The 20,749-nt window shown below is 36.2% G+C and overlaps 2 protein-coding genes across 2 annotated transcripts; one reads left to right on the top strand and one right to left on the bottom strand.

Annotated features, from left to right (window-relative positions):
* Nucleotides 1-6,994: 6,994 nt before the first annotated feature.
* Nucleotides 6,995-9,839, top strand: bonsai (28S ribosomal protein S15, mitochondrial). The gene is made up of 5 exons (XM_034972178.2): nucleotides 6,995-7,304; nucleotides 7,468-7,601; nucleotides 8,245-8,318; nucleotides 8,414-8,535; nucleotides 9,306-9,839. The coding sequence occupies exons 1-5, from the start codon at nucleotides 7,105-7,107 to the stop codon at nucleotides 9,607-9,609; spliced, it is 834 nt and encodes a 277-aa protein (XP_034828069.1). The 5' UTR covers nucleotides 6,995-7,104; the 3' UTR covers nucleotides 9,610-9,839.
* A 1-nt stretch (nucleotide 9,840) lies between these two features.
* Dlish (Dachs ligand with SH3s) lies at nucleotides 9,841-16,639 on the bottom strand. The gene is made up of 7 exons (XM_069501109.1): nucleotides 16,459-16,639; nucleotides 15,716-15,909; nucleotides 14,580-14,767; nucleotides 13,740-13,906; nucleotides 12,748-12,846; nucleotides 12,104-12,261; nucleotides 9,841-11,874 (listed from the first exon to the last, which is right to left on the bottom strand). The coding sequence occupies exons 1-7, from the start codon at nucleotides 16,505-16,507 to the stop codon at nucleotides 11,710-11,712; spliced, it is 1,020 nt and encodes a 339-aa protein (XP_069357210.1). The 5' UTR covers nucleotides 16,508-16,639; the 3' UTR covers nucleotides 9,841-11,709.
* Nucleotides 16,640-20,749: the final 4,110 nt, after the last annotated feature.

Raw genomic sequence — 20,749 nt, 5'->3', positions numbered from 1 at the left:
ACAATACCTGCGCGAGCTCGCACTTGCATCGTAGGTTAGACGCGACTATTTAAATGCCGAGAACGTAGTGTTTACGCCTTTAAAAGACTAGTTACACAGCAATTGCGATGAAACATGCCCCGGATCCGGCTAAGATTGCTGTATTATGCTATGCTATTGCTTAAGTTACACATTACAGTGACTGGTAAACGCCTTAAACAAAAAGCGGTAGGTATAGTTAGCAAAAGTTAGCGCGACGGGCGATTAACGATCAACCAATCGCGTGTCCCCCGCGCTATAGAAATCTCCAGGTGCCCCCTTCGGTTTGCCAAAGGGACCTAAAAAATCGACTATTTTTCAAGATGTTTGCCGGATTTATTTAATTCACGAATGCCATGACGAATTCGGCTCGGCTGTAATGTGTGATCATCATAAGGCATAGTGGCGATTAGGAAATAGGGTATTTGTTTTATACGCGAAAGTAAGAGCCCCGTCGCGTCGCAAACGCTATAGTATTCTATCTGTGTAATAGTCTATTCTACTGTGGACTGCTGACATAAATGACCGTTCCACAATATAATGCGTAAAAAATGACTCCTCACGCGCCACTTTAACTTTGTGTGAAATTTCATGTCAAAAGTACGATTTTAGTCCTTATTTTAAAGATGAACCGTAGTTTTGACATGACAGTTGACCCATAGAGTTAAAATGGCGGCGCGTGAAAAGTCATTTTGTACGGACTATACTTGCAGTGCGACATTGCATCGCAAGAACGACGTCGCATCTCAGTGTGATTCCCATGTAAATATCCACGATAGTCGATACGATTGTAGAATTTTACGATGCGATGGCGCACCGTAAGTATTGTAAAAAGGCCCATAATTCGCATTTACAGCACGGAAAATTTATGAGCTATATTCGGCACGTACGGCTCTTGCGGCGCGACTGCAATGTGCGATGAGCATTAGATGTCATAGTGAAGAAAATAAAACAAGTTTTGACTAACCGTACAATTTGATAGTGAATCCAAAGATCTAAACAAATACTCTATTTTAAGATAATATTGATCACTGTCAAAGTTGGGCAAAACTTCAATAATAATTAGGAGAAAATATAATGATTATAATGTTACTAATATTTCATAGTTACCAACTAATATAATATTACTAAGACACATGGCGCTAATCTATCTATCTTTAATGCCCTTTGCATAATGATGACTTTGCCGCGAAGTGAATTACGTTAGCACGACCAGTGTGAAATAATTATTTGTTATGCAAGGCTGCAAGCAAAGTTGTTATTTGGGGCGAGTGTTTGTATTGGATTACGAGCAAGCGAAGAAACCACAAGCGAGTGGTTCAACCTTAGAAATTAGAATGGCAAGAAGAAGATGCGAATACTCAAAAATTTAGTGCCATCAGAATCAGTACAGCGGTATCAAAAGTATAGTGCCCGACAGGTTGAGATTGCTATCTCAACCTGTCGGGTACTGTATATTGGGATATAAGGCGGGGGGACGCCCCGCACACCCGCACATCACCCGCGCTCGTCTGGAACGGGTTAACGTGGCGGTTGTACGGGTATGCAGGGCACCCCGATTGCCATCTCGACCTGTCTCGTACTATACTAGCGCTTTTGAATAATCAAAATGGCGGCTGGCTATAGACCACACTCCATACTAAAATCTTCGAACCTTTTGTTTACCTTTGCACAGCGCTTTTGCAGCAGATTCAAGTTCTCGTTAAAAAGTCTTCATGTTCAAAGGCAATGACTCGTAATATAGGCGCGTCTGTATTTTACCGAACTACCGAATCTTGCGTATTACAATAGCTTGGTACAGTTCTACTACCACTTCTATAAGTCACATCGGCAAAATTCGTTTGCGCAGAAAAGCGCAACCTATCGCCGACTAAAACCGAATGTAGACCAACGAAATACAGACCTTATTGTTTGACGTTAAAATTTTAACCACAAGTATAACCGAGACTCGTGCTATCTCGCTCATAATTCGCGCGTACAAAACATGTCGCGTAGGCAACAACCAATAGCGGACGAGCGCGCGCTATGATTGGCTGAGATGGTCTCGCGCCATTCAAAAATAAGATTTCTGCGCTGGCTGGTACGGTCGGCCTCAGAATTCGAGTAGCAATTCCGCAAAACTATTGCATCAAAAATCAGTCGCACTTATGACCTTATAAACACGCCACACAAACACACATGTGCGCACAATCGTGGCGTGCAGTGCAAGCACAGATAATTCAACCTCAAGAGTTGTTGAGAAGAGAGTTTGTATATACCTACAAGGTTTTGCATGAAAACACAATCTTAAAATGTTGGCGGGGGACAGGGGAGAATGCTTTGTTATGGTTGGTGGACTCAAAAGTCACGTTTTTTTTCGTTATAAGCGCACGCTTGACCACGATCACACCTGATGGGAAGTGATGATGTGGCCTAAGATGGGACGCGTTTGCCTAGAAGGTGCCTATTCACTTTTGCTTTAAAGATACCCGGATTATAATTGACAGGAAACACGTTATCAAGAAAATGTGCGGAATGAGGGTACCGAACGGGCAGGGCCCGTCTTTTATGCTAAGCAACTGCCTAAGCTTGGCGATCGGGAGTGTCCGGATATTGCATCTAAGGCTAAACTAGTTTTGGCCTTTGACTGTACATCGGCGTAACTTATAAAAGTGGTAGTACCATACATAAACATAGTTATGGTCAGGTAGTAGGGATTTTGTGCTCCAATTATTTCAGAATACTTAACGTGCGTAACATGTCATTACGATAATAAAAGTAATTAGTTTTATAAGCATTAGCGATAAACAAGTAGCAGCTATCGCACGACAGTGTTTATCTTGCCCTTAATTGTAATGTTGTGTTACAATACTATTAGTAAGATAATAAGTGAGTTGTACAGTTGACTTCCTACATTTTTGTGCATGGGCGTTTATCCAAACACAATTTGTATTGTATGTGTGCGTGTCAAAATCTATGAATACTATAAACCAAAAAGTTTTACATCAACCTATCACAATCATTTGACGTCCTATTTACTTTAATCGATAATTTGAAATAGTTATCACACATGTACTAACAAAGGACGTGGATCTAACGTATTTTGGAAGACCCTCTATTTAATAATCACTGAGAAATAATTTATTTTTGACATAGTCAAATACTCTATCGGGGCCCGTTTTTTTGGGCTAGAAAAAAGAACCACGTCTTTTTTGGAAGTCGGTTCAAAAGTAACATACTGTGGCTAATTCTATTGTAACAACCCTTAAACTAAATTCACATGTCTTTTAGTGCTATCCTTTTCTGCGGATAGCAATAGATTCAGATTTACCAATTTGGTTTAAGAGATTGTGTACAACAAGATATTGGGCACAAGGCAGTGACTAATTTAAAAATACGAGTTCACGCATATATTACAAGTAATCCCTCACCCGCAAAATGTATGGAAATGTCTTAAATGTTTAAATTATATCGCTCAAAATATGGTTTGAATAGAAGTACATTAATTTTGCTCTAGTATAGAGAGATAATTCTATATCAACTATTTTTTACTTTTATTTTCTTACATAAAAAGTAACAACCAAAAACTTTCATTTTAATATTAATTCTTGGCTATGGTTATTACGTTTTTTTAACTAGTGAATTTTGCCATTGCAGCAACTAAAATAAATTATTACTTAAATGTGCCAAAAATTTCAAGAATTGGTTTACCAGTATTCAAAAAAGAACTTATTTTATTGCTGCGGTTACTCAAACGAAATAATTTTGGTGCTGTTCCTATTTAGTTTTGTTTTTACTTGAGCCCTATGGGATATCATAAAAGTCACTTTAAAAAATGTATTATATTGTTTTAACTTTTAGTAGGTAAATATATTTCAAAATGTTAAATTAATATATCGACAATGTTTTTTGTTTTCGAAATTAGGCTTTATTGTATTTAATTCTATTTTATTTAAAAATATTGACTAAATATAACATTATGGCTATTATAACTTACTATTGGGCTTTTATATGTAAGTATATTTTATTTGAAATGTTTGTATTTTAATAAGTTTGACAGCTCAAGGTGATTATTCTGTTGTACACATTCTCTTAACTATATTGACATGTCAAAATATTATATTGCTGCCCTTTTCGCAAATTTCTGAACGGAAAAGAATAATACTATATTTAGACCTTTAGAATTAAGGTTACAATTTGTGGACAACAGAATAAGCAACGCTGTATAATATTTAAAAAAAAATATATTTTGTTTTGGGAGTAATTGTCGACATTAATTACTATTAGGATTTAATATTCTAAAAAAATCTTTGCCTGTCAATGTTAACATTGGATAAATTGAACAACTCAATAAAAAAACAGTTATGGACTGTCAAACTAACTTTAGTGTAAAAATGCAAGTTACAAAGACATTTTTATATTGTAAGAAGTTTTAGAAAAATGCGTTTGTAGCAATTAAAGTCCAGTATTAATAAGAGGTTTTATTTAAGAGTGATTGTAGTTGTTTGCATTCCTTTATGTTATTTTTATATAAATATAGGTAATATTATTTCTGTATTCCGTAGCAATTATCATTATGCATGTTCTTATAGTTCTTATAATAAATTAATTGTAATATAAAAAATATTGTCAGCACGCATTGTAATGTTTTGCACTTAGATTTAACACCAATTCAACAAGACAGGATTAAAATTGTAGAAAGTTTTCCAATTTCAAACCATTAATTGTCAATCTGTAGGGATCATCCTATTAGAGGCAGAACCAATGCGTGCCAGACCTTCCTTATTTTATTAAATCTTATCTGCGTGTTGTCCCCAAGACTGGGAGGAATATTTGTTTTGATGTTTGTTTGCAGCATGGTGGCTTTGGGAGATAACATTTAAATAAAATAGAAAAAAAAAATGGTATAAAAAAATCATACGTCATAGTATAAAATCTTCGCAGTAGTATTAGAAATCACGTCATGCATTGCCGGACACTTAGTCTCGTGGGAACCCCCGCTAGACACCCTTAAACGTTAATAATATATTAAACATGAGGTGTCTGGCAGGGGGTGGCTACCATACTAAGGCTGAGATCTATAGAGCGTACCTTGACTTTGCTCAGACTTAAGATTGAGTTAAAACGAGACAGATTAATGTGAGAGATATACATCTGTCTCGTTTTAACTCCGTCTTAAATTTAGGCAAAGTCAGAGTGCGCTCTATAGATTTCACCCTAGGTGTCTGGCAATGTATGACGTGATTTCTATTAATATACTGAAGAAAATATAAAAAAATAGACTTTATACTTTGAGGTAAGATTTTTTACACCTTTATTACCTCCCAAAGCTCCGTGATCCAAACAAATGTTCCTCCCAGTGTTGGGAACAATACACAGAGAATCTTTCAGCTTTTATAAAATAAGAAAGGTCTGGCATGCGCTGGCGCTTAAGCCATATTATAAATTGCACTATATATCATTTTCTCTTTAATAAAAATAGTTCAAGACAGATATTATTCACAATATACTTATATTAGTTAGCTTTTTCATTTGCTTAGTATGTGTCAGTCAGTTAAAATAATACAATATTGTAAATAGTATCCCTATTTTTACATTATTTGTGGCACTTTATTTAATTTAATAGACACATCTTTTACATTCCATATTAGTGTGAACAACGTAGTAAATCTGTAACCCAAGAGCACACAAAAATCACTTAGTTGATTTTTGCTAGTTCTTGGGTATTGCATGCTCATAAAATCTGGAGATTTTGTGATCAGAGCAGAGATAGAGATAGTAATATTATCTATTTGGCTTTTTGTATATAAATAACAATTATGAGATATACCTAATGGAACGTATTTAATTTTTTTGCACATAATATGGTATTCATTATTTTACTGCAGGGTTATATAACATTTTATTGTAGAATAAATGATTGAAAGAAAAATCCATAGCAAATAAATGGAAGAAGACGAATCTGCATAAAATAAAAGTCTTCTTGGTATATTGCATTAATTTAATAGAGTTTTCTATTCTTAACAAAATGTTTCAAACATTTTAAATATAATTACCTATTTAAAAATAAATATAATGAGTTTCACCGTTTAATGGGTGGTAACTGGTAATAAATTCAGTCATGTGGAGTGGGTACATTCAGTACAAAGTCTACTAAGGTTTTAAGAGTTATATGTATAATAATTGTTTTAAGTTTTCTTAATCTGAAAGCAATAATAATAAAGAATGGTTATGAAAACGGACATGATTTTCTTTTAGTCTCTTATCTTTAAGACATTTTGAAAGCCTTCTCTTGGCTTAGTAGTTGAGTGCTCCTTAACTATTCAACACTTTTGCTGACTACTTAGGTATTAAAAATAAGGACTGAAATTCTGGTCATATTTCTACTAAACCGGAATTGACGAGACCAATAGCTGCTACAGTCTGGCTAACGAAAGAATGCACTGGAAAAGCGCGGCCTATCAGTATGGCAGCCTTTTTAGTATGACAGACTGAATAAACGCAATAACCTAATTTGATAGATCAGAAATAAATTCTCACGAATGTATATTAAAGACGGATAGCTTTAGTATAGGACATAGGTTCGTGCTAATTTTAAAGTACCAAATTAGGTTATTCCAGGTTTGTTACTAATTTTCTTAGATGCCAATTATTTTGGAGCTGCCATGCCATACTGATATTTTTTAAACTTGCCACACTTTTCCAATTTCTTTTAGAACGCGTCCAACATGAGTCAACAACGACGTTGACTCAACGGTTTCATAACGTCGTTGCTAGCTTGTTACACATTTCACGTCGTCATTTATCCATAAATTAACGTACGTAGGACGTAATTAGTACAGTCAATTTTCTCATTATTTTAATATTCTATGTTGAAGTTGAAGAGAGTTTATCACGCTTCTAATGTTACCCGTTGCCGCTGTACATTCTTCAACAAGCCTATGGTTTCAAAACGTTATTGTAACCGTCACTATCAATTTCAAAATACTTCAACATTCAACTGTCATGTTAAAATATAATAATTAAGATTTTTACATTTTAGGTTAGGGAAATTTCCATGAATATTTATTATTTTCCGTACTTGACCATTTATTAAATGTTATAATAATGTTGCGACGAGCCACATCGTTAATTATTCAAAATCGTGGAGTTAACCAGCTAGTGAAACCCTTAGTAAATATTAAATGGACAAGGCCAGAGGCTGTGCCCGCATATAAGCCTGAGAGATCGGGTGACTTGGAAGGACTGCCCCAAATCCCTAGCAATTCTTTAGGACAAGAATACAGTTTATGCGAAGAAATAAAAGAGTAAGTTCCTGCATCTTATTTTAATGTTAGTTAATTTGATAATGGTAGCAATTGATTTATTTATTTATTTGGACGCTGTCCTGACAAGAATGTTATAAATAATTTAACTTTATTGGAGATCATTTGTTTAGTATTTAATTTTTCTTATTTGAAATTCTTCTAGTGCACCTGAGTCAGTAAAAAAGATATTCTCAGTGGAACATCTGGGCAAGAAAGAGTACAATTCCCTTGTCATTAAAGAGTTAATTGACAGAGTAAGAAGACATGAGTATGATGAGAGAACAGCTGAAACTAGAAGTATGTATAATTTACCCTTTTTGGACTTGCTTTGACGGTGAAGGAAAACATTGGTATGAAACCTGCATGCCTGAGAGTTCTCCATAATGTTCTTAAAGGTGTGTGATGTTTACCAATCTGCACTTGGCCAGCCTGGTGGACCATGACCATACCCTACTCAGATATACCCATACCCATGCTCAGTAGTGAGCCAGTGATAGGTTGATAACGATGGCCCATTTTGTACCTAATAAGTACAGGATTCTGGAGTGGGCTTGCCTGGCTGAAGTGATCCTGTGAAGAGCTGGACCAGTAGAAAAGTTGGGATTCCCTTCAATATTGACTATACAATATAATATAGTTCTTTTTTTTAAATTCAGATACAAGTTAGCCCTTGACTGCAATCTCACCTGGTGGTAAGTGACGATGCAGTCTAAGATGGAAGCGGGCTAACCTGGAAGGGGTAAGGCAGTTTCTAATAAACTCATGCCCCTTTGGTTTCTACACGGCATCATACCGGAACGCTAAATCGTTTGGCAGCACGGCTTTGCCGGTAGGGTGGTAACTAGCCACGGCCGAAGCCTCCCTCCAGAGAATATTATGAATAGTATGAATTATTTTAATTCTAACCTTTAACTCGTAGTGATAAGAGTTTGATTTTCAGTTGCAAGATTAACTGGACATATTCGATGCTTGCAAGACACTATGGAAAAGTTTCCTAGAAATGCAAAAGCCAAGGTTGGTTCCAATATCAAAGCTATTACTATAAACTTTAATTTAAACTAATTTATGCTAAGAAACCTTTCATGTAAATAACGAATTTGTGTTTACAGCAAACAGTTCAAGAGCTTATAGACAAAAGGAAGAAGCTGTTGAAGTTTCTGCGTCAGTATGACTACAAGAAGTTTGAGTGGCTGTTAGAAAAACTAAACATTGAATATAAAGCACACCCAGAGTAAGACAGATTTATTGATTAACTAGCTTATGCTCACAACTTCGTTCATCGTCTGTGTGGACTACAAAAATTTCAAACCCCTGTTTTACCCCCTTAAGGGTTGAATTTTCAAAAATCCTTTCTTAGTGGATGTCTACGCCATAATAGCTATCTGCATGCCGAATTTCAGCCTGATCCGTCCAGCAGTGGCGTGCACAGGAGTTCAAGCCAGGGTATGCATTTAGGTATGAACTTATTTTACGGCAGGTTATAATGAAAAATAAGCATTGATTTATTACAATAAGGGTAAGCAGTGCGTTTATGCTTTTATGAGCTGCACGCTACTGCCGTCCAGTAGTTTGAGCAGTTCGTTGATAGATCAGTCAGTTAGTCATTCGCCTTTTCCTTTTATATATTTAAGATTTAATTAACATTGTTTTGTGCAAAACTAAAAGTAGTGCTCTCAATGTCCCCTCTAAAAAAGATCCCTGGATCTTATGTTTTTGAATCACGGCACTGTCAGCATTGTATGCTGAAATGTTAGATTTACCCACTTGCACAAAGACATTACATTTAGCATTACATTTAGCACAAGAAAAGGAAAAATCCAAAAACTGAGTTTGTGGGTTATATCACAAAAAATATGTCAATTCTTGTATGATGGTACAGAACCCTTCATGTATGAGTACAACTCACAATTGACCAGTTTTTAACCTGCTTTACAAATTTATTTGTACCAATCTAAGGTTGTCTTCATTTTGTTAGTGTGATTGTAATTTGCAATATTTCAGGTCATATCACAAACTAACGCGAAAGGAGTCGTTACGTAAATTAACCGAAATGCACTGTGACAATATCCGCCAAAGCAAACTGACAGACTACAGAAACCTACTAGAAAGTCAGCAGGGTCCATTCCTTAGACAAAAGTTGGATGCACTAAAATTTATCAGAAATGAGCAAATCGAGTTACAATTACCTATTACAGTCACAGAGCAAGATATTACGAGAGTGGAAGAGCAGTTAGGGGACTGGAAGGCAAAGGATGAGTTCAAAGAACAGGCTAAGAAAAAGAAGAAAAATATTCTTTTGGATTGATGGATGATATAATTTTCTTTGCCTTTAGTGTACAAATAATTGAACCAAAATATTAATATGTGTACGACATTTAAATTGCATCTTATATCTTCAAATCACAAAAAGTTAAAATGGCGCGTGAGGAATTTTTTACGCAAATCTTGCAGTAGTATTGTCATCAGTGAGTTTTGTTCAGCTTTGTGCTAATATATAATATAATAAAAGGTACAAATAAAATACAATGTTTTAGTAAAAAAGTATTTTATTTATAGTTAAACCTTAATGAGTATTATAACACCCAAAGTATAATTTTGTTAAAATTTGTATCAGTCAATTTGGACGGAGAATTTACAATAAATGCTTTTTTAACAGACCTTAAATGAATATTGGATTCCTAATTCTTACTTCTAAGGAAGACTAATTTATTGTACATTTTATCTGTGAAATATAAAAAACAACTAAAATATCTTATTTATAGCAACATGATTAAGTAAAAATAGTGTCTTATTAATGCTGTCTTCAGATACCTATATTTTCACATCTAACTAGATGTGTTGGGCTTGGGAGCCTCTGGGACAATTCTGCAAAACGATTAGGATGCTTTTATTGTAATCCTACTAATATTATAAATTTGAAAGTGTGGTTGTTTGGATGTTTTTGTGTGATTGACAAACAAAAACGGCTGAACTGATTTGGATGAAATTTGGAATGGAGGTAGATTATACGCTGGATTAACACATAGGTTACTTTTTATCCCGGAAAACCAAAGAGTTCCCGCGGGATTTTGAAAAATGTAAATCCACGCGGACAAAGTCGCGGGCATCAGCTAGTAAATAATGTAAAGAAATAAGGTTATTAGTTTTTTCTTTCTTCATCTATCTTGCTGTTAGTTGTTTGTTTACAAACTTAAGACATTCTTATTTGACTCTACTTTAGATCTTAACATTTTTGTAAGCAATTGAATTATTTTTAATATTATAATTAAATAATAAAAGTATAAACTGAGTGACTGACATATCACCATGCAGATTATAAGCTATAAACCATTCACCAATGGGCCTAGAAACTTGAGGTTTTAAAGTTAGTTTTTTAATCAAAAAATTCGACGTAAGATTTTTTGAAATTGAATCTGAAGAAACCGGGGTCGGTCAGTAAATAATAATTATAATTAGAGCTCCCAAATTCTTACTAATGCTAACTTACACCTATGGGATAAACAAACTGTACAATAGTATCAGTGACGTAGACTCTTCTTCACAGACCAGTATCAGAGTGACGCAGTGTACCCGCGTACACCCACTCCCCCCCTTATCAGAGCGACATAGTTTAGCTTTGCCCGCCTACACTATTCCTCCACTTCATAGACAACATCAGAGTGACGTAGTTCGCCCACAGTGCCGCGTACTGCGTACACTATACCTCTACTTCACAGACAGTATCACAGTGACTCAGTTTGCCCATTGCCGCGTACACTGCTCCTCTACTTCACATAACAGTATCGGAGTAACGTAGTGCGCCTGTAGTATACACTACTCACCCCCCCCCCCCCCCCCCCCCGCTTAACAAGCAGTATCAGGATGACGTAATTTTCCCACTGGCCGCGTACACTGCACACAGCTTCACATACAGCAGTATCACAGTGACTTAGTTTTCCCACTGCCTGCATACACTACTCACCTGGTTTGTAGACAACAGTATTAAGGTATGATTCCGAACCACGCTGCGCAGCAGCGCTGCCACAACACTGCTGTCACCAGCTGTCACAGTCCTGTCGCGGCACTACTGGTCCCCATACAATCGCTATAAGCTTATATGACATTACATTCAGAGGTAGGCAGCGCTGCTGCGTGCAGCGTGGTTCGGAATCATACCTTTAGAGTGACGTAATTAACTTTTGCTCGCGTACACTACTCCCTCTTCATAACAACAATAGTATCAGACTGATGTAGTGTAGTGTGCCCAATGTATGGATACACTGCACTCCCGCTTCACAGACTACTAGCACCAGAGTGACGAAGTTTGCCCACTGCACGGGTACTCTACTTTCTCGCTTCACAATCAGAGTGACGTAGTTTTCCCTCTACCCGCGTACTCTACTCTCTCGTTTCACAGATAACAGTATCAGAGTGACGTAGTATGCGGCGCACGCGCGTACGCGGTGGGGATGAACCCGGAGCGCCGCGACTTGGGTGCGTGTGCCCACAGCCAGCCCTCCACCGTCTGCTGCGTCAGGTCTGCGTACACCCACTCTCCCCGCTTCACTGACAAATCATCTGGTGCTTGTGCCTAAAATACAAAAATATTGGATAGAAGCAGACATTACTTTGCGACTTTGCGGATGTCCATGAACCACAAGAAACAACAAGGTTTTAAGTAGATTATTTAGTGATTAACATAGGTAACGAGTGAAGTCAGTGGATCAGCAAGTATTGTATAACTAAGAAAGGTAACATTGCAATAATAAATTCGAGTTATGAATTCTTATAATATTAAATAAATAGAACACTGAATATACCTTATAATCATATAGCATGACAAGTTCAGTTCCATGGTACCTCCCATCGTTGTCTTGTTGTATTGTGTTGTTTGTAATACTGTTGTTGGACATCATTGTGTTGATGGGGTTTGTTGTTGGCGGTGGATGAATCTGCTGTGGGTTGTCTGGTTGTGTTGCTAGAATAAAATAATAGATTTATTTATTTAGTACTCCAGAGGGAACTCAACTTTTCCAGGATAAATTGTAGCCTATGTATATCCTGGGATGCAAGCTATCTCTGTATTAAATTTCGTTCAAATCGGCTAAACAGTATAATCGGCCGTAAAAAGCTAGCAGACAAACAGACACTTTGGTATTTATAATAGTATTAGTATGGACATAGATTAGTATCCACTTGTATAATATTATTATCACTTTGACTGAAATAAAATTACAATACATAGTAAAAAAAATTAAAAAAAAGTTGTACTCTGAAATAAAGGCTATTTCTTTTTATTAATGCATACATAATACATATAAAACTAATTCATGTTTGTTCATTACCTATTTTTCGCGCATCATTCATAACTTATTATTGTTTTCAGCACTTGCTTGGATGTTACGGTAATTAGACATAGTGCCAACATGCAATAGCTAGTAATAAATAGAAAGCCGTAACATACCTTGTGCTACAGCGGGATAAACAAAGCCAGAGGGAATGAATCCTTCCTGACCATCGCTCCTTACAATCCAATACCAATCTGGGTCTTCTCTATTTAAAACTGAAAAAATATTCAACACTATACAATTTTCAACAAAAAATATTTCATTTTTCAACACAAAAGTTCAGCGATCAATTTTATTCTTGCAAAGAAGAAATGCTTTATTCAATTCTATTTTAATTCACCATCATTATCCATCGAAAGTCCACTATTGAGCATGGGTCTCTTCTCAGAATGATAAAGGTTTAGGCCATAATCCACCATGCTGGCTAATTGCACACACCTTTGAGAACATTATGGAGATTTCTCAGGCATGCAGATTTCCTTCCAATGTTTTTCGTCAATATTAAAGCAAATATTTAACTAGCTTATGCTCGCGACTTCGTCAGCGTGGACTACACAAATTTCAAACCCCAATTTCACCCCCTTAGGGGTTGAATTTTCGAAAAATCTGTCTGAGCGGATGCCTACGTTATAATCTATCTGCATGCCAATATTTCAGCCTGATCCATCCAGTATGTAGAGCTGTGCGTTGATATATCAGTCAGTCAGACAGTCACCTTTTCCTTTTATATATTTAGAAGACTATCTGACGCCCGTGAATTTGTACGTGTGGATTTAGGTTTTTAAAAATCCTGTGGGAACTCTTTGATTTCCCGGGATAAAAAGTAGCCTATATGTCACTCTCTAGGTCTTTAACTTTACCCATGCAAAAAATCACGTCGATTCGTTGCGTCGTGATTGAAGGACAAACCAGCAAACAAACAGTTTCCCATTTATAACATGGTTATTGATTATTATTGATTAACGTAATTATATAACTCAGAAAAGATAGAGGTGCGTGCCTGGAATTGCACCCTAGACCCTTCTAAATAGGAGACAAAAGCATTAACCACTTAGGTTATTACCGCTGCCGCTCTTTCAAGTAGGATACAAAATGGCTACCACTGTACCTGTAACAAACTCGCCTCGTTCCACATCAACATCATTTTCGTCCCTCGCAGTGAATGTGTACAAAACAACATATCTTCCAGAAGGATCCTTACTGAACGGGCAGGCTTCACCCTCGCTGCCCAACTCTGAATGCCCATCATTTGTTGCTCCGTCTGATAGGGAGAGCCTATTGAAAGCACAAACATGTATTAAACACTGACTTATATAGTACTTATGGACAGGGCTATTGAACAAACAAAATGGCACAGACTCAGTGGTGCTTTAGCACCAATGCAACCTCAGTGACGTTTGGATTTTAAAAGGGTCGTTTATTAGTATCTAAGAGGTGGCGCTAATTTATTTGGTTCCAAAAGTGTGAAAAATTTTGTTTGCTTGGGAATATCTTGTCATTTATATCGATGGTATTAAAAGATACATTTTGAATTGAGAATCCTCATATTTTTTTAGTTATAAAAAGAAACATGAATAATTATAATTATAGCCAGACTATTATTTAAGGTGCTTTTGTATAGTTAAACGATTGATTAAATTCATGTATAAATAGACAGCTACAGCTTCAGAAATCAGAACTAAGCCTATATTTATATCAATTGATTTACTTTGAATTTTCAAAAATCCTTTCTTAGCGGATGCCTACCTCATAATAGCTATCTGCATGCCAAATTTCAGCCCGATCCATGCAGTAGTTTGAGCTGTGCGTTGATAAATCAGTCAGTCAGTCACCTTTTTTTTTATTTAGATAACTAATGTTGTTGTGCCTACAATAAAGTCATTACAGCTTTACAGTTTTCCAAGCAGGTCTTTTAGTGCAAAGCTGTTTATGATCAGAAAGAACTTACTGTGATACATCTCTATGTGCTAAGTCAGTTGGTGATCGACTTCTTGGCAGTTTCTTCTTTAAGTCATGATGATCACACGGAGCACAATATGAATGTGGTATGAAGCCCTCTCTTCTAGACTCTGTCACTATAACGTACACCCAGTCGTTTTCCCTATATAATACATTTACAATCTGTCCTCTTTTTACCTGGAAATTACAGTTTTGCAGTCACTGGTAGATTTTTCTAAAATATTAAGGGCTAAGGTATATTTTACAAGACATCACATCTCCTATCTTTTCCAATTAAGCATGAAACTTGTGCTCATCTAGGCTACGATGAGGCTGGTGTGTCCATGTCAGATAAAAGTACCATAAAATTAAAATTTAAAAAAAAAACCAAGATATAACAATAGGCCAACATGTGGAACTGGCCCCTTTAGAATGTTTAAGTCCCATATTTACAAAAACCTAATATTTTCAGTTATGAGTTTATGAGTTAGTTTTTCTTTTTTGTCTAATTAACTGAACTACCCTGACTGTATTGATGACTTTAAGTAGAATCTAAGATTTCCAAGAATTACATGTTGGATAGGAGAAAACTGGATCAGGCATTTTTTGGTTAGTGCCATGTATAGACTGATTTTTAGGGTTTCGTACCTCAAAAGGAAAAAACGGAACCTTTATAGGATCACTTTGTTGTCTGTCTGTCTGTCTGTCAAGAAACCTACAGGGTACGTTTCCCGTTGCCCTAGAATCATGAAATTTGGCAGGTAGGTAGATCTTATAGCTGACATTCGGGGAAAAAATCTGAAAACCGTGAATTTGTTACATCACACAAAAAAAATGAAATTGTGGTCATGAACTAATAATTAGTATTTTCAATTTTCTAATTAAGATAACTATATCAAGTGGGGCACCATATGAAAGGTCTTTACATGTGCATTCTAAAACAGATTTTTATTTATTTTTATGTATCATAGTTTTTGAATTATACCGCAAAATGTCGAAAAAATACGACTGTAGTACGGAACCCTTATTGCGCGAGCCTGACTCGCACTTGGCCGGTTTTTTAGTTCTATATAGATCACCATATAACTAATCATATACATCAACTTCACATGTGGTGCACAGAATAAATACTTCTTTCTTTCTCACCTCAAGTTCATCATCAACACAAGGCGCAAAGTCATGTAGCACCACCATTTTAGAGTCCGGACTGAGTCCATGTTCCTTTTCAATGCCAACTCTCACTAATGTCTCAATGCTAGCTGAGCCTGTGATGCGGCCCATGCCAGGACTCAACCCTGACCCTGGACGAGACAGCTCCTTGTCTGAATCACCACTACTGGCTACAAACATGATTAAGTACAGGCATACTGCTTGACTGATGCAGCTCATGGGGTAGGAGGGAGGTGTGGGAGGGTGACAGCAATGTTGAATTCCTTGATTTTCACGTCAACTGCTATCCTCCCGCAACTCGCGCCATATCTCACGAGCTGTATCAAAGAAACGGTATACCAACCTATACTTAGGTAATTTTTTTTTTGTATAGGGTTTTTAAAATAATGACTATAATACTACCTACTTAAACATGGCATGATATATGTTTACTGCCTTGATTTAAATTTAGCATTATTATTAATTAAAAGGCTGTTAAAGTAAATTGAACATATATAATTACAGGAAAGTAAGAAATATAAGACTTGACTGTATATTCATGAATGCAAGAAATTAAATACACTCCAAATCGAATATAAGTTCTAATTTTTGTAAAGTAACCGTGCAGGTGCAGCTTTTCACAGGTTTAACATGAATTAACGAGTTTTATTTATAATTATGTAGAAAGTTTGAGGTCATTGACATGAACTTTTCACATAAAAAGTTGCAAAGTTACTTACATTTCTTCTTTTTCCCCCTTCTTATTCTCACCGGACAAAGGAAAGCCATAGTAGTATACAAATTATATCATATTCTAATTAACGAAAGCAATGAAGCTTTAATAAAAATTAAGAAACAAAGTTTTCGAAGCAAGCAAGCATTTAACACCACAGACGAATAATAAAAAAAATCATGTTCCTTTTTCAAATTCATTCATCAAATGTCATTTACGGTTGGCGCTATTGACACACGAGTACATAGAGCACGAGTAGCTATTGCTATTGGGGTCGCAGACGAATAACAGTCCGTAAAAATGACTCTTCTTGTGCCAATTTTACTCTATGGGTCAACTGCACAGAGTACATTGAATATGTCAACTGTTAAAGAACACCTTGAAACCACCTTTTAAAATAAGGACTATGGGACTAAAATATTTATTCTTATTCTGAGACTAAAATAGTACTTTTGACATGTAATTTGACATAAAAAGTTAAAATCATGGTGAAAATGGAGTTAAATTTTACGGGTTTAGGCTTGGTGAACACGACTCCCGGCATCATCCCGGCATGCACTCCGGTTCCAGATAGTTCCGGACTAAAGTCAGACACACCTATCCCTGAGTTTTGAAGTGGAAAATAATTCACTCGTGAATTCACTAGATGCTAAATACTGAATAGCTAGGCCTTGCTTCTGCAGTGATATCTTTACTCCGTCAACTCCGTCTCTGTACCTATATGAATGTTTATATATTATTAGGAAGCTAAATAACTAGGTAGGTATTTAATTAAATTATTCGATGGAAAAAATATATTCTGTATTTCTCACATAACATTCAAGCACTTAGTATACGTCGTACCGTAAAACGGGGTGAATAGGAACCGGGGTGTGAATAGGGACAAAACTGGGAATGAGATTTGAACGTAAAAATAATACCTACCCAAAACAGCTTAGAATTTTGGTAGCATTGTTTTTCCCTATAGTAGAATATTTGATCTTTTATTTGGCATCACTGAACCAGAGACAAATTGGACCTACTTATGCGACATGGAATCAACCCACACGATGATAGTTTTGAGAAAAAGCCGTTTAAGTGAAAATTTTGTGTACGTTTGATATGTTTGTTATTTTGAATAAAGTTTATTCACAATATTGTAGGAAATAGTTTATACTATCTATACAAATATAATATTGATGAAAAATATTAACAGTTTTAATAATAATATAAAAAAGAAGTCATGGTTCCTTGTAGAAAATTACCTGTGTGTGGGTTGGTTCCTTGTTACATTGCCATAATTTTATAGTAAAAATTAAAAAAAACGCATAGTATCTATTAATTATTGTTGAAATGAAATAAAAATCATGAATGAGTTGTCATTTGTGCCCGTGACTACGTCCGCGTGGACTGCACTAATCTCAAACCCCTATTTTAAATTTCAAAAACCTTTCTTAGCGGATGTCATAATAGCTGTCTACATGCCAAATTTCAGCTGATCCGTCCAGTGGTTTGAGTTGTGTGGTGATAGATCAGTCAGTCAGTCAGCTTTTCTTTTAATAATAATACAGACTTCTCACAAAGTTAGGCTAATACAGGTAGGATGGCTAGAATGGTTAGATTGCACGTATATTCTTCTGCTCCGTCGTAATATTCTTGGCAGAGTGGCTGTGGTCATCACGAAGTGACGTTTTCACGAAGTGATGTTTTACGCCTCAAGAGCATTCGCCACTTGTCGCCTTCTGGCTGATAGTCTGGTACATTCGTGCACGAGACCACCCACAGCGGACTTTATCTGGTCGGGCCATCGCTTAAGTGACCTTCCTCGCCCTCTGATACCTTCCACCTTGCCATGCACTACAAGACGCTCAATGGAGTCACTCTAATGCCGGGAGACATGTCCGAAGAACATGCGACTTTGCACTAGCGCCAAAAGACGTTGTTTAATGCCCAGTTCTTGGAGTATAGAGACGTCGTTGGTGCGAAATTCGTTCAATGAGACTCTTCGCCTCCAGCACCACATCTCCAGAGCGTCAATCTTCTTCTCAATCAGTCGCAGAGTTCACATCTTCGCAGCGTATAAAAATTACAAAAACAAATGTCCAAACAAGCCGGATCTTCGTAGCTTTTGTGATGTTTCTTTCTGTTTTTCCATATTTTCCTCAGCCTTTCCATTGCAGTTCTTGCTATCGCCATAGTCGCTTCACTTCTTTTACACAACCATCATTGTTCAAGATTAAAGCACCAAGAAATGCAGGATAGGACAGCCTCCCAGTTCAGAGTTTGAGTAACTTCGGGCGAGTTATTGTTGGTGCGGTCTACAACCATCGTCATAGATTTACTGCGGTTTATTTTTAATCTGAACTCTTAAGACTAACACACTTAATTTTGAGAAGTAGCTCTTCCATATGACGAGCACTGGTGCAAACAAGGTAGTATCATCGGTGTAGTGCGATATCTTATACTTGGTAAGTGCGTATCGCAAATTTCGTTTATAAATTCGCTACAACTACGTTAAACGCTTAAAGTCATCGTCTTTTTATAGTTGCATCTGCTGTTGGACACAGGCCTCTTCTATCTTAAACTTTTTGCATTCATTTGATGGTAGCCACTCTCTGAATGTCATCGCTCCACACACAGGGGGTGCTCCATACTCGTATAGGGCGTCCCGATATACGTTTTCCAAGTTACGGTCGCCACTGGGGAGCTTACGATTTCAGCAGCTATCAACAGTCCTTGGTTGAGCAGTTTTCTGACAAGCCCACTGCTACTTCATTGTGCTATCCTCAAGAGCCATATTATCTATTATATGTGCTTTAGTTCTATGGCGAATTACTTCTTTTCGAACTTTTCTCTTCAAATGCTTCGAGCGGTTTGGAATTTGTGGACTAGCCTGGCTGTCAGTGTCCATGTTTCGGCACCGTAAGTCATAACCGATATGATGCACTGACTGACTTTTGGGGTATAGGTGACGAAAAGACTTAATAGACGTATATTTCTTAATGTTAGAATAACTCAAGGAATATCTGTGCTAAGTTGGTAAGGGTCAAAGCTTAATAAAAATGGTTGTATGTTTTGTTTTTATCAATAGGTACCGTAAAACGGGGTGAATAGGTACGAAATCTAACTTCGCACTGAAATTTACGGATGTTTTGGTACAAATTATGATGCTTTAACTGTTTGTAAGCATCTCCGGTTGTAAGAATTCTAAGGAAACATCCAAAAAATATAAAATAATGATAAATTACTAGTATATTTTAATCAAAATATATGCTGTCCCTATTTATACTTGATCCGGGGTGTAACGGAATGGCAAAGGGGTGAATAGGGAAAAAAGGTTAGGGTTGTCAAACACAAGTTAGTCTATCCTCTAATATTACAAAACTAGCTTATGCTCGCGACTTCGTCCGACATAAATTTCAAACCCCTATTTCAACCCCTTAGGGGTTGAGTTTTCAAAAATCCTTTCTTAGCGGATGCCTATGTCTTAATAGTTATCTTTATACCAAATTTCAGCCCGATCTGTCCAGTAGTTTGAGCTGTACGTTGATAGATCAGTCAGTCAGTCACCTTTGCCTTTTATATATTGAGAATGACTGATTTTGAGAATTCTTTCACCATATTCTATAGCTATTTTATTCAGAAGTAACATAGGCTATATGTTATTATACATGGCATAGTAGGTATCAAATCTTTAAAAAAAAGCAACCGCCGAGTTTCTTGCTGGTTGCTGGCATTCCGAATCAGTGGTTTGACGATTCAAAAATAAATAAATAAAAATATTTTTTATTTAATTAAACTGTTACAAGTAGTGTAGTTACCTATACTTGTAAAAGTTTAATTGAATAAAAAGTATTTTTATTTATTTATTTATTTATCAATATTAAACAGTAAAATGCCATTTAACAAAATTTTACTAGTCGACTACACAAGAAGGAAGAATTTTTTTGAACAATTTAATTAAATATTTAAAGTGACAGCCCTGTCCCTATATAAACCTTACTGTTCCTATTTAACCTTGATTCGTTCCAATTCAGTAAGTATAGCGTTCCTATCCACCCCTTTCCCGTACCTATAATCCCCATGGCAAAGCCAAAACCACTTGGTTTCCAATTTTTTCTTTTTTACAGAAAAATATGTAACATTTAGACAAATCTGCTTTTGTGACGCCTCTTAGATAAATGTTTAATGATTTCTTATAGTTTTTGTACTGTTTTATTCTCGTACTGCGTCAAAGTAAACAAAGTTTTGAGACCTACGGCTTAGCGTGTTTTGAACAACGTTTTTGCAATGACGCTTTCGTTATTTTAATGTAAATT

The sequence above is a fragment of the Maniola hyperantus genome, chromosome 9, assembly GCF_902806685.2.
Source record: "Maniola hyperantus chromosome 9, iAphHyp1.2, whole genome shotgun sequence".
NCBI lineage: Eukaryota > Metazoa > Arthropoda > Insecta > Lepidoptera > Nymphalidae > Maniola > Maniola hyperantus.
The sequence above is the reverse complement of the archived record's forward strand: the minus strand, read 5'-3'. Positions and strand labels throughout refer to the sequence as shown.